This window comes from Sus scrofa, chromosome 5, assembly GCF_054392235.1.
Source record: "Sus scrofa isolate SSC_HxYL_T2T_F1_AM1 chromosome 5, Sscrofa_HxYL_maternal_Yorkshire_Landrace_v2.0, whole genome shotgun sequence".
NCBI classification, from domain to species: Eukaryota; Metazoa; Chordata; class Mammalia; order Artiodactyla; family Suidae; genus Sus; species Sus scrofa.
The window spans coordinates 77204714-77218208 of record NC_139387.1 but is presented as its reverse complement, the minus strand read 5'-3'; the positions used below and the strand labels follow the sequence as shown (position 1 = coordinate 77218208).

At 44.4% G+C, this 13495-nt stretch overlaps 1 protein-coding gene across 1 annotated transcript in view; it reads right to left on the bottom strand.

The window, feature by feature from the left end:
- Positions 1 to 383: 383 nt before the first annotated feature.
- The window catches only part of USP18 (ubiquitin specific peptidase 18), a gene marked incomplete at its 5' end in the record, with an annotated part of 44755 nt that continues 31643 nt past the window's right edge, over positions 384 to 13495 (bottom strand). Inside the window, 7 exon segments of the mRNA NM_213826.1 lie at positions 384 to 977; positions 2137 to 2186; positions 2676 to 2807; positions 4303 to 4470; positions 4824 to 4919; positions 5299 to 5445; positions 5697 to 5776. Coding sequence (NP_998991.1) covers positions 932 to 977; positions 2137 to 2186; positions 2676 to 2807; positions 4303 to 4470; positions 4824 to 4919; positions 5299 to 5445; positions 5697 to 5776 — 719 coding nt within the window. The 3' untranslated portion in view covers positions 384 to 931.

The window sequence follows — 13495 nt, the reverse complement described above, 5'->3', positions numbered from 1 at the left end:
GGGGGAGGAAAGAGCTGGGGCAGCACAAGCCAAGAGCATCTTGTGAGCTGTGGCCACGCAGGGAGGGCCACGGGGGCTCCAGGCAGGGGAAGTAGGTCAACAAAAGCCCAGGGCATGAGGCGGCAAAGGTGGTGAAAGAAATCCAGTCCTTCTGTCTGGTGAGGCTGGACAAGATGCAACGGGGCCCCTTCCTGCAGTGGACTAGAGGGTGATGATGAGCCAGCCCCCTGAGCTTGCTGGAGCTGTTTTCAAGTCCAGCAAAGATCTCTGCCCAATTCTTTAAAGTAGTCCCACAACAGTAGCAATTTCACTTTCCTCTGAATTCTTGTAGCACAAATCCTCAGTATTGTATGTATTTTAATTCCCATTAAACTGAAAACTCCTTTTGAGAGAAAGAATTTTATTCCTCATTGTGGCCAGCATACCATCTCCTGGAGAGTCGGTGACCAATACATATGTGTCAAATAAATGAATAACAATTACAAAGCACTTGAGTTTTATGTAATTGATACAGCTTCTAAAAATTTTTCAAATTACAAACAGAAGTGAAATACAACCAGGACATGCCAGTACAGTCACATGAGCTTGGCCCCTGCCACCTGACCAGCTCCCCCTCCCACTGCGGGCTTGGCCTCTCCTCCCCTGGGAGCACCTGGATGCTACAATCTCCTAACTAAAAGTCCACTGCCTTGACAGCAGAAGGGCTCAGGACCTGCTAACCATGCAGCCAGGGTCCACTGGTGCTGGTGCTGATCCAGACCTGCACAAGGTCACTGTTAAATAGTGTTATAATCACCACTGATTATAAATAAAGTTTCATTAAACAACCTGAAAATGGTGACTCTCTTCACCACAGAATCGAAGTCTGCAGACCCAGGAAGAGAAAAGGAAAATGATACTCCGTAAGTCTCTGAAGGTATAGATGCATCAGTCAGGACTCAGCCATCATGTAAACCAGAAGATATGCAGTTTCCCGCCTAGAAAGAAGAAAAATAAAACAGCATCACAGCAATGAAATATTCACAGTTAGTGAATACATTATTGATTCATGATAGGACACCCATCAGAAAACTTTCTAGGTTATGGGATCAAGTCTCCATGACCCCCTCCGGGACAAACCTGATGACCTGGGAAAATAACTACCATTAAGCTCTCAGTTACTATTTCAATTAGGGGTTGATAAACGATGAGCCCACAGGTCAAATCCAATCCCCCCTTTGCAAATGAATGGATCATCTGTGGCTGCTTGGACTGCAAAGGCAGAGCGGAGGAGCTGTGACAGAGGCTGGGTGTCCCAGAGACTGAAATATTCACTCTCTGGCCTTCACCCTGATCTAAATAATGGGGGGGGTCTCTGACAACCGTGTGACAAAGGGTGGCCATGGAGGGAGAGGCTTACAAGAAAGGAAGATGAAGAGTTCGAGGCAGAAGGAGGGTATCAAGCCAATTCCCCCCAATTCATTTGTTTCCAAGTGAGGGCCTATTTCTGCAGCGGAGGTCACCCCCCATCATGCTAGGCGTACCATGTCCCCCCAACCCACTGCCAGAAGCTCAGGTGGAGAAACTTACAAAGTCTCTAACTTCACCCAGCTTCTCCTCTCCAGCTCCCCTTCTGCAGGTTCGGATTTTTAACAGCATATATACTGTTATTTAGCACATGCAAAATTTAGCACATGTACCAATGAAGCAAAGAATGATCCTTGCCTCCAAAAAGTTCATGGTTAATGTGAAAGGGCTGAAAGGGTGCCATGTAAGCAAACAATCAGAAAGCAGCATGACCCTTGCTGCAAAGGAGATTTGCACCACAGGCAGGGAAAGCATCCGAGAAGCATCTACAAACCTGCCTGGATGGCTCAGGAAAGAGTTTACAGAGCAGGCAGGCATGAGCAGAAGTACTGAAGCAGGAGAGAGAGTCAGCCTTGGTGAGGAACAGGCAGGAACAGTACATTCAAAGCCACAGATACTTCAGCACTGCTGGCCTCTAAACTGTGCGGAAAAGCAGCGTGTGGGGGGTGGGCACTGAGAGATGAGGCTGAGCAGATACCAGTGGCTGCTGAGTCTGTATGGGTTTCACAGACCAATAGGCACCCCATGTGAGCGCTCGCTGGGACCCCACCACCCCAGCACTTCTCTCACCAGCGGAAGCTGTGATTTCCATAAGTACACTGGATGTCTTCCCAGGACACCTGGAAGGACACAGACAAGGTCAAGTGGCCAAAGAGTAATGGCGCTACAAGCTGCCTTCCCCCACTGGTCCAGACAAGCCACTCCCATACCGCCCACGACCCAGATCATCCAGTCAGCGGCGCCACGGGTCTCTTTCGTACTTTGTCCCTCTGCTAAAACATGGATACGCCTTGCCTGGAGTTCTCACTTATTTCTAACTCACCTTGCTTTCCATAAGTTTCCCCCAGAGCACACGGCTGCAGAGCCCCAACAACCTAGAGCCTAGAGCCCCAACAACCTAGATACTGAGCTTCGTGGAGGGTGGCAGGGCTGCAAACCAGATGGGGACTCCAGGCAGAAAAGGGCCTCCAAACCCACAACAGCCCCTCTCCCCCCAGAGAACAGACCACCGTGCGTCTTGGCCTAGATGGCCCCTCTAGTCCCAGGCTCAAAGCTTGTAAGAGATGGCGAATCCAGGGCAAGAGGCAATTCTGGATGATGTTTCTCACCCAACAGACATTGGAGTCATTGAAGCAGAACCATTTTCCATCCGCGGCGCTCCGGACGTAGGCGCAGTAGTGACCGAAGTCGGCCAGCCCCATGTGGGCGATCACAGCGAAGAGCTCGTACCGTCCCCCAGGCTGAAGCACACAAGGCACAAAGGGACCCCCGTCATCCCTCCTCTTCTGACCGGCGTCGAGAGGAAAGAAACATTACTTCATCGAGTGTTTGCTTATCCGGTGCCTCGCTCTGCCAGATACCTGCGCCTCCCGGGCCCTAGGAAATCATCTTTGACCTCAAGACTCACAGCTAATTATGCCACAGATGGGATGCCATGGTTTTTACCAGATGTCTTCACAGGTACATTTGGGAAGAACGAGTTTTTGCCCCCAAAAGGAAAAGGAACAACCAGCTGAGGAAACGCTGAGGAGCTCACAAAACCTCCCCGGAGAAGACAAGTCTGAACTGATCCTGCAGGTAGAACAAGACTGGTGGACACGTGATGGGGTTTGGACCCAGGAACTGTGCAAGCACACAGTAGGCACATCCGGGACAGGGAGTTGGGAGCGGGGAGTTCCTGCTGTGGTGCAGCAGAAACGAATCTGACTAGGAACCATGAGGTTTCGGGTTCAATCCCTGGCCTCGCTCTATGGGTTAAGGATCCAGTGTTGCCATGAGCTGTGGTGTAGGTCGCAGACATGGCTCGGATCTGCCGTCGCTGTGGCTGTGGTGTAGGTTGGCAGCTATAGCTCCAATTAGACCCCTAGCCTGGGAACCTCCATATGCCGTGGGTGCAGCCCTAAAAGAACAAAAAAAAAAAAAAAAAAAAAAAAAAAAAAGAATTTCCCAATTACTTTTTAGCTCAGGACAACTGAATCCAAATTTACTTTGAATAAATTTGGCTTGATAGATTGGCTACTTTCTTATTATCTTCCAGGTAAGCATAATTTGTTTGTTGCTTGTTTGTTTGTTTTGGCTGTAGCACGTGGAAGTTCCTGGGCCAGGGATCAAGCCCGCACCGTAGCTGTAACAGAGCCACAGCAGTGACAATGCCAGGTCCTTAACCTACTGAGGCACCAGGGAACTCCAGAACAAGCTGTTTTAAGTATTAGTCTGATGCTATATTTTGGACCCCGGATGTGTGTGTGGAGGCATTACATACTTTACTGAGAAGGAAGATTCTGGTGTATGGGTTCCATCTCTCAGTGCTGTGAGGTGTACAACAACAAATCCAATCACTAGATAGAAAGTTTTCTGAATCTTGGAAGAAAAGAAATGCAACTGCCAACAGCAAACATTGGGGGGGGGGGGTGTCAGGCTCACAGGCCCATGGTTCGTTCGTTCGTTCGTTCGAGGAGGCTTGGGTTTCCACCACTAAAACCCTTGTTTGAAAAATAAATGTTTCTCAAATGTGTGACTATGTTACTAGGAATCACGTCAAGCCACTGGTGAGTTTTCCTCCCTCTGTGTCCCAGGCTCGGCCACACACATCCCCGCTTGGATGTGACGTCCAAGAGGAGAGGACGCCCAGAAGTCGCCTCTGGTGAGTGGGACGGTGGGCAGCTCAGGGGAGGGGGCAACTCGAAGGTTGTGCCGTCCCATTTGGTGGGTGGGGAGGGGACGCGAGGCGCTCACCTGCCCCTCAGCAGCACAGGGCTCTTCCTCCGTCTCAAGGAGCGGGTTCAGATCCAAGCTCTGGGGGAAATACAGTGAGTGGCAGACTTTTTCTGTCCGCAGATTTTTGATGGAGAACCGCATGAGGTGCAGGGTCAAGGTCTGGGGCAGGCGGCTCAGCTTCAGGACCTGGAACAGCAAGATCACAGGGGTGGTGAAGTCTCAAGGCACTGATTCCAAAAGACACCGAGGCCGATGGTATGTTCTTCCCAGAGAGAAGGGAGCGGAATGGAACCGCACAGAGTTAAGGGTCCCCCTGGTGACACTGGGTCTCCCACAGAAGGCGCCAGCAGCCAAGTCCAGCCCTGAGGAGAAAACTGCCTCCCCCTCCGTGATGAACCAGGTCTGAGGAGGGCTCCTCAGCTCTGGACGCCAGAGGCCCCAGGATCCCAGATCCCAGCCAGACGGGAGTCCCTCCCTCAGCCTCCGACAGCAACCCCCCCGACAGTCCAGGGAAGCATCTGGTTTCAGGGAGCAAGTACCTGCTTCCAACAGGTCTTCCTGCCACAGTTCTCACAGAAGCACTTGTCTCTGCCGGACAACTCCCTGGGCTGGAAGAAGCAGTGCAGGGCATCCTCCTGTCCCAGGACACAGGGAAGGCAGGGTTATTTGCATCTCGCGTGCAAGCCCTCACCCTGCAGACGGGCACGTAGGCCTTCCTGTCTTCCGCACGTCCCTTTAACACCCGGTCCCAGCATGGTGCGTGTGCCAGGATCTCAAGAAATACCCGCTCCCTGCGGGAACAACAGGAGGCCCTTGCAAAGTGAGCAATGTGAGGATAAGGGCCAGTAGGAAGAGCAACTTTTTTTCCCGGAAAAATCAAAGAACTTAGCCAGAGCCACGCAAAGGAAATGGACATGGTTTTTTTTTCTAACAGCCAACACTGGACTTTAGAAGCGGGGTCCCTGGCAACACTGGGTTGTGTGGGGACAGCAAACCCCCCAGGGGGCCCCTCACCAGGGTTTTCAGGGGCTTTGAGTCCATGTCAAACAGCGAAAGGGGGAGGGTCAGCATGCTGCTGTTCCTGACATGCTCCGTGGTACATTCAAGGCAGACGAAGGTCTCCTTCACGCGGATGGTATAGAGGGCCTGCAGCCTCGCCACCTGCAAGGGGGAGGGCAAGGGGCGAGCAGGCCCGTTTGCAGCCGCTGGAGCCACCACGCGCAGCTGCAGAAACGGCAGCGGCGCGGCTCTGCTGCCCAAGGCCCGAGTGACCGTGGCAACCAGGCAAAGGCGCCGGATGAGCCCTCCAGGCGCCCTGCCCCCTCACCCCTCCATGCAGGCCAGGGGACAGGAGCGCCGGCAGGGGAGGCCCGGCGCCCTTGCCGTCTGCGTGCTCCCGTCCTAGGACTTACCAAGTCCACATCCGTGATCTGGTCCTTGATCAGGTTCCAGACGGTGAGGTAGAGCTGGGCAGCATCGTGCTGGACAAACACTGGCCAAAGAGAAAAACAGCCCCAGGGTGAAGTCCGGGGACACTTCTCACACCCTCCTGCCCCAGCCACCCAGACCCACGACGGCCCTTGTCACACTGTCTCCCCCACTTCCAGCGGCTTCCCCTGCGTGTTAGGTGAAAAGATGAAAGATGAGCCTGGTACTGATTTTGAGAGCTCCTCTTAAAATATGAAGTCCAGTCCCACCGCATCACTCATGATTTCCATCCTCTGACTTGCCACCCACCCCTGCCGGCCTCCCCTGGGGACCCCAGCTAGACAAAACCAATGGTCAGTGGTGGATGCTCTCCCACCCTTGCCAAGTCTCCAACTGGACTCCTACAGCCACTCATTACCCTATGCCTCTATTTTCTTTACTCGCTCCCCTAAAAATTGCCATACTAACATCTAACCCAGGTCCTTCCCAAAGGCAGTCAGGAGAACAAGAAGGGAAAGGACTTTCTCGGTGTGAGAAGGTGCTGGCTGAGAGGAGGCAGGAAGTAACCCTTGAATTCTACACAAATGATGTCCATAAATGTAAGGCTAAAATCCACGTTACCAAGATGCAAAGACATTGCAAGAAAAGGTTACTAAAAATGTACTATATATTCATCTCTGTTCTCTCAACACCATTTCCTTCATGATACTTATCACAATTTGTATTTAATGTTTGGGGGTTTTATTTTGTTTCAGCCTGTCTCTCCTCTAAACTGTCAACTCCATAGAGGAAAGACGCTGTCAGTCGAATTCCCTTACCAGCTCAATAACTGCTACATAATAGGTGAACATTACATTATTAGTTGAATGGTTAATTAATCCAAATTCCAAGCTAATAATCTCAAAACTTAGACAAACAGGCTAGGAGCAGGCTGAACTGATGCTGTCTCCTGGGAGTTATCTTCAGAAGGCTGCCTGCCCCAGAGCCAACAGAGGACTTAAAGGAAGTCGAGTCACCTTGTCACACAGAGACATCTTGCCTCACCTGACCGTCCCAGAACTAGGAATCCCAGTTCATCTAAGAAATACAGGGATATTTGCTTAACCCATAATTTCCTTCACACCTGCTACCAGAGAAAGTTCCCATCCCCAAGAAACCTATATTCTAGTGGAAGGCAAGTACCCATATAATCACAGTTCAAAGGAGAATAAGAAAAATTCCCCACTATGGAAAGCCAAAAAAAAGGTAAGGTGCGACTGGAACAGTAGAATGAGGATCTCTGTAAACTCACCCCTCCATAAAATGCTTGCAAGACAATGTCAAAATCAGGTTTTTTTTAACACTTTGGAAATTAACCAAGAGTTTACAAAAATCTAAGGACTGTTTACTCAGGAAAAACAGCAACGCCTGTGAAAGGAGCAGATTTTGAGGCTTTTTCAATTTGATCCACTTCCCTCTTCACTGCTCTGCAGTAGCCTTGAAAACCAAAAGCCTTGCAACCACCAGAGGGGAGAGGCTGGGTGGGACCGGAGCACCTCGGAAAGCCCCATCCCAAGAGCAGTTTCATTATGAGACCTATCTTAAAGCTCCATGGAAAAGCCTCCGCTTAAGGAGGTTGTCATTATTTGACCTGACTCAGAGTTCAAAGCCCAATTCCCAGGGCATTTGTGGAAAACAACCAGTGACAATAAATACCACAGTTACCTAAGGCAGCAGTGCCAGGTGAGGCAAAAAAAGCCAGACCAAAAACTTTACAGAAAGACCTGGGGAGTGAGATGCTCACTGGGCACTTTTAAAAGCTCTGACACATTCCTGGTGATCCAGAGAGTCATTTTCATACCCAGGTAAGACCTGAAAGGACCCCAGTCTCTTACATCTGGCTGATCCGGAGGCCCTGCACAAGCATGAAATGAAGGCCCAAAGTTTCATAAACTGCCTGAACTTTGAAGGTGCACCCCAATCAACACATAGGGGCCTCAGCAAAGACTGGAAGATTTGTTGGTGCACAGCATTTAAAGAAACCTCTGACCAGTCATTAGCTGACACTAAGACAACCACACAAAAACCTCCGTAGCCACACACAACAGGGAATAGAAACTTTACAGAATCAGTCTGGAAGAATCACTAAACGAACAGCAACAACTAACTCCACTGTGGGGGTCTTCTGATTTTCAATGCAGTCACATTATATTACCTACGATGTTGAGTTTAGGAGTTCTCTTGTGGCACAGTGGGTCAATGATCCAGCATTGCCACTGCTGTGATGCAGGTTTGATCTCTGGCCCAGAAACTTCCATATGCTGTGGGCATGGCCAAGCACATAAATAAAAGGTTCAGTTTATAACAAAAAAATTACACGACATACAATTAAACAGAAAAATACAGCACATACACAAGGAAAAAAGCAATCAGTAGAAACTCACTGAGATGCCCTAGATGTTATCCTTACTAGACAAAGACTTTAGACTATAATAGTAATTATAATATGTTCAAAGAACTAAAGAAAACTGAAAACCACGTCAAAATAACGTAAGTATGAAAACAATGTCTCACCAAATAAAGGATATCAGTAACAAGAAAAAGTTATCTTAAAGGACCAAAAATTTCAGGAAACCAAAAAGAAAACAAAAACACAACTTACAGAATGAGAGAAAACAGTTTCAAATGATGCAACTGACAAGGGCTTAATCTCTAGAATATATAAACAACTTATACAACTCAACAGCAAAAAAACCAATCAATCAATGGAAAAATGGGCAAAAGACCTGAATAGACATTTCTCCAAAGATATACAGATGGCCAACAAACACATGAAAAAATGCTCAACATCGCTGGTTATAAGAGAAATGCAAATCAAAACTACCACGAGATATCACCTCACACCAGTCAGAATGGCCATCATTAATAAATCCACAAATAACAAGTGCTGGAGGGGCTGTGGAGAAAAGGGAACCCTCCCGCACTGTTGGTGGGAATGTAAACTGGTACAGCCACTATGGAGAACAGTTTGGAGAGACCTTAGAAATCTATACATAGAACTTCCATATGACCCTGCAGTCCCACTCTTGGGCATCTATCCGCACAAAACTCTACTTAAAAGAGACACGTGCACCTGCATGTTCATTGCAGCACTATTCACAATAGCCAGGACATGGAAACAACCCAAATGTCCATCGACAGATAATTGGATTCGGAAGAGGTGGTATATATACACAATGGAATACTACTCAGCCATAAAAAAGAATGGCATAATGCCATTTGCAGCAACATGGATGGAACTAGAGAATCTCATCCTGAGTGAAATGAGCCAGAAAGACAAAGACAAATACCATATGATATCACTTATAACTGGAATCTAATATCCAGCACAAATGAACATCTCCTCAGAAAAGAAAATCATGGACTTGGAGAAGAGACTTGTGGTTGCCTGATGGGAGGGGGAGGGAGTGGGAGGGATCGGGAGCTTGGGCTTATCAGACACAATTTAGAATAGATTTACAAGGAGATCCTGCTGAATAGCATTGAGAACTTTGTCTAGATACTCATGTTGCAACAGAAGAAAGGGTGGGGGCAAAATGTAATTGTAATGTATACATGTAAGGATAACCTGACCCCCTTGCTGTACAGTGGGAAAATAAAAAAAATTATTTAAAAAAAAAAGGACCAAAAATTTCTTGAGTTAAAGAATACTAGGACTTATATGTATATATATACATATTCATGTATGTATGAATGACTGGGTCACTTTGCTGTACAGCAGAAATTGACATAATAAATCAACTATAACAGAAAAAATTAAAATCTTATGAAAAAATAAAATGGAAAAAAGTCTCTTGAGCAAGTGGTGCTGGGAAAACTGGAAAAAAAAATACTAGGACAGAACTGGAGAGTTCACTTGCTAGCAGATATGAGCTGGCAAAAAAAATCATCAAACTTGAAAGTATGTCAAGTGAGGTTATACAGTCTGAGGAATGAAAGGAAAAATGAATTAGGAAAAATGAACAGAGCATCCAGTGGGCTCACTGATGAAGTCCACCAAGCATTTACAAAAGAAATTCTTCCAATTTCCAAAATTCTCTTCATAAGACAGAAGCAGAGGGAATGCTTCCTAATTCATTCTATGAGGCCGCCATCACTCTAACACCCAAACCAAAGACATTATAAGAAAACTATAGATCAAGGTCTCTCATGAACATAGATGCAAAATCCACAAGAAAATATTAGCAAGTAGAATCCAACAAAATGAAACAAGAATTATACACTAAAACCAACTTATACCAGGCATGCAAGACTAGTTCAACATTTGGAAATCAATTAATGTAATCCATCACAGCAACAAGCTAAACAGAAAATTCACATGAATATATTAACAGATGCAGAAAAATTATTTGACAAACCTATTTATAATAAAAACTCTTAGCCAACCAGGAACTGAGAGGACCTTCCTAAGTTTGATAAGGAACATCTTCAAAAAAATCTACAGACTCAATATTATTAAGATATCAGTTCTTCCCAGCTTTATCTACAGACTCAAGGCAATTTCAATCAAGATTCCAGCAAGTGGGAAAGTGATTCTAAAGTTTAACCTGCAGAGGCAAAAGATCTAGAATAAATAACACAGTATATGGAGAAAAAAAAAGTCAGAGGACTAATATAAAACTTAATATAAAGCCTCATTAATCAAGACAATGTGGTATTGCAAAAGAATTTTCTAAAAATCAATGGAATAGAATAGAGAACCTAGAAATGCACTGAAAAAAATAATGTCAACTGCTTTTTGACATGGAAACAAGATAGTGTTTTTATCAATTGGTGCTGAAATACCTGAACATCCACATGCCAAAAAAAAAAAAAAAAAAAAAAAAAAAACTAATCTAGATACGTTTTAAGATTAGGTATTAATTACATCCTAAAAAAATAATAATTCAAAATGGGTAAAAGACCTAAATGTAAGATGCAAAACTATAAGACTTCCAAAGATAATATAAGATAAAATCTAGATAACCTTGAGTTTGGTGATTACTTTTTAAAAATAATACCAAGGTGTAATCAATAAAAGAATTAATAAGCTGAACTTCATTAAAATTTAAAATTTCTGCCTTGTCAAGAGCATGAAAAAAAAAGCAACAAACTGAGAGAAAATATTTACAAAAGATATATCTTATAAAGGAAAATTATCCAAAATTTACAAAAAAAAAAAAAACCTTCTTCAAACTCAACAATGAGGAAACAATCTAATTAAAAAATGGGTAAGAAACCTGAGCAGTAGGCCAATATAGCCTAGGTACTAAAAGAAAAATGTCAGAGTTCCCGTCATGGCATAGTGGTTAACAAATCCGACTAGGAACCATGAGGTTGCGGGTTCGATCCCTGGCCTTGCTCAGTGGGTTAAGGATCCAGCGTTGCCATGAGCTGTGGTGTAGGTTGCAGACGCGGCTTGGATCCTGCATTGCTGTGGCTCTGGCGTAGGCCGGTGGCTACGGCTCTGATTCAACACCTAGCTTGGGAACCTCCATATGCCACGGGAGCGGCCCAAGAAATAGCAAAAAGACAAAAAAAAAAAGAAAAGAAAAGAAAAATGTCACCCAAGAATCCTATACCCAGCAAAACTATCCTTCAAAAGTAAGTAAGAAAGTTAAACATTTTCAGATAAACAAATGCTGAGGGAATTCATGACCACTAGACCTGCCTATAAGAAATGCTCAAAAGAAATGCTGGAAAGTGAAATAAAATGACACTTGACAATACCTAAAGCTGTATGGGGAAATAAAGATCTCAATATTAGTAAATATATGAGCAATTATAAAAAGTGTATTATTATAACAATGGTTTGTAACTATACTTTGTTTTCTATATGACTTGAGATACTTACAGAAAAAAAAAGAATTTTTAGTGTAAAAGCTAGTATCACTATAACTCTAGTGCATAACTCCAAATCTTATATTCTACATAAATCAGGAGTCCAATGCATTTAAAAAAATGTATTAATTACTTTATATTTAATTAGTTTATGTTTGGAGCACACATGTGTAAAGATGTAATTCTGTGACAGCAATACCAAAAGGGATAAGAACAAAGCTGTAAAGGACAAGAGTTCTTTTATCTTTTTCTTTTTTTTTAAGCCATACCTGTGTCATATGGAAATTCTTGGGCTAGGATTGAATCGGAGATGAAGCTGCAATCCTCTGCCATAGTCACAGCAACACTGGATCCAAGCTGCATCTGTGACCCACACCACAACTTATGGCAACACCAGATCCTTAACCCACTGAGAGGGGCCAGGGATCAAACATGCATCATCAGTATACTAGGTTGGGTTCTTAACCAGCTGAGCCAAAACAGGAACTCTGAGAAGAGCTTTTATATGTTATTGAAATCAAACTGGTATAAATTAGAGTGTTAAAACATAAGAATAGTAAATGTGGAGTTCCCATCATGGCTCAGTGAAAACAATCTGACTAGTATCCATGAGGGCACAGGTTTGATCCCCGACCTTGCTCAGTGGGTTAAGGATCTATTGCCGTGAGCTGTGGTATAGGTCGCAGACGCGGCTTGGATCCCGTGTTGCTGTGGCTGTGGTGTAGGCCGGTGGCTACAGCTCCAATTAGACCCCTAGCCTGGGAACCTCCATGTGCTGTGGGTGCAGACCTTAAAAGGCAAAAAGACAAAAAATAAAATAAAATAAAAAGAAAAGAACTATGGCATATACACAAGAGGAAATGAGAAATGAATTTAAATATTTCACTACAAAAAAACCAAACACAAAAGAAGACAGGAATGTAGGAAACGAGACAAAAAAGATATAGAGCATATAAAAAACAAACAGGATATGACAAAATAGGTCCCTCAATCAGTAATTACTTTAAATGTAAATGGATTAGATACTCATATCAAAAGACAGAGATTGGCAGAATGAATAAAATTAGGAGTTCCCATCATGGCTCAGTGGTTAACAAAACCAACTAGAAACCATGAGGTTGTGGGTTCAATCCCTGGCCTTGCTCAGAGGGTTAAGGATCCAGTGTTGCCGTGAGCTGTGGTGTAGGTTGCAGATGCAGCTTGGATCCCGTGTTGCTGTGGCTGTGGTGTAGGCCCTCGGTTACAGCTCCAATTAGACCCCCTAGCCCGAACCCCCATGTGCCACAGGTGCAGCCCTAAAAAAAAAAAAAAAAAAAAAAAAAAAAAAGATGATTGTCTCATGCTATCGGCAAAAGACTAACTTGAGATCCAACAACGAAAACAAGTTGAAAGTGAAAGGATGAAAAGAGATATTCAAAACAATTAGTAAACAAAAGAAAGGAGGAATGATTACATCAGACAAAATAGTCTTTAAATCATAAAAGGCTATAAGAGACAAAAGACAATATAAATTAAAAAGTTTTGATACAACAAAAAGATATAAAAATTATAAACTTTTCCATATTTAATGATATGCCATCAAAATACATGTAGCAAAAACTGACATAACTGAAGGGAAAAAAAGACATTTCTACAGTAAAAACTGAACACTTCAAAACCCCTTTCACAGTAATGGACAGAACAACCAGACAGAAGATAAGTGAAAAAATAGAGGACTTAAACAACACAATAAACCAACCAGATATAATAGACATATATAGAACACTGCACCCGACAACAGCATACATATTCTTCTCAAGTGCATGTGGGACACCAGTATACACCAGTATACACTTTAGGCCACATAGTAAATCTCAATAGATCTTAAAAATTATCACACAAATACATACAAATAATCTTCTCTGACCAAAACAGAATGAAGTTA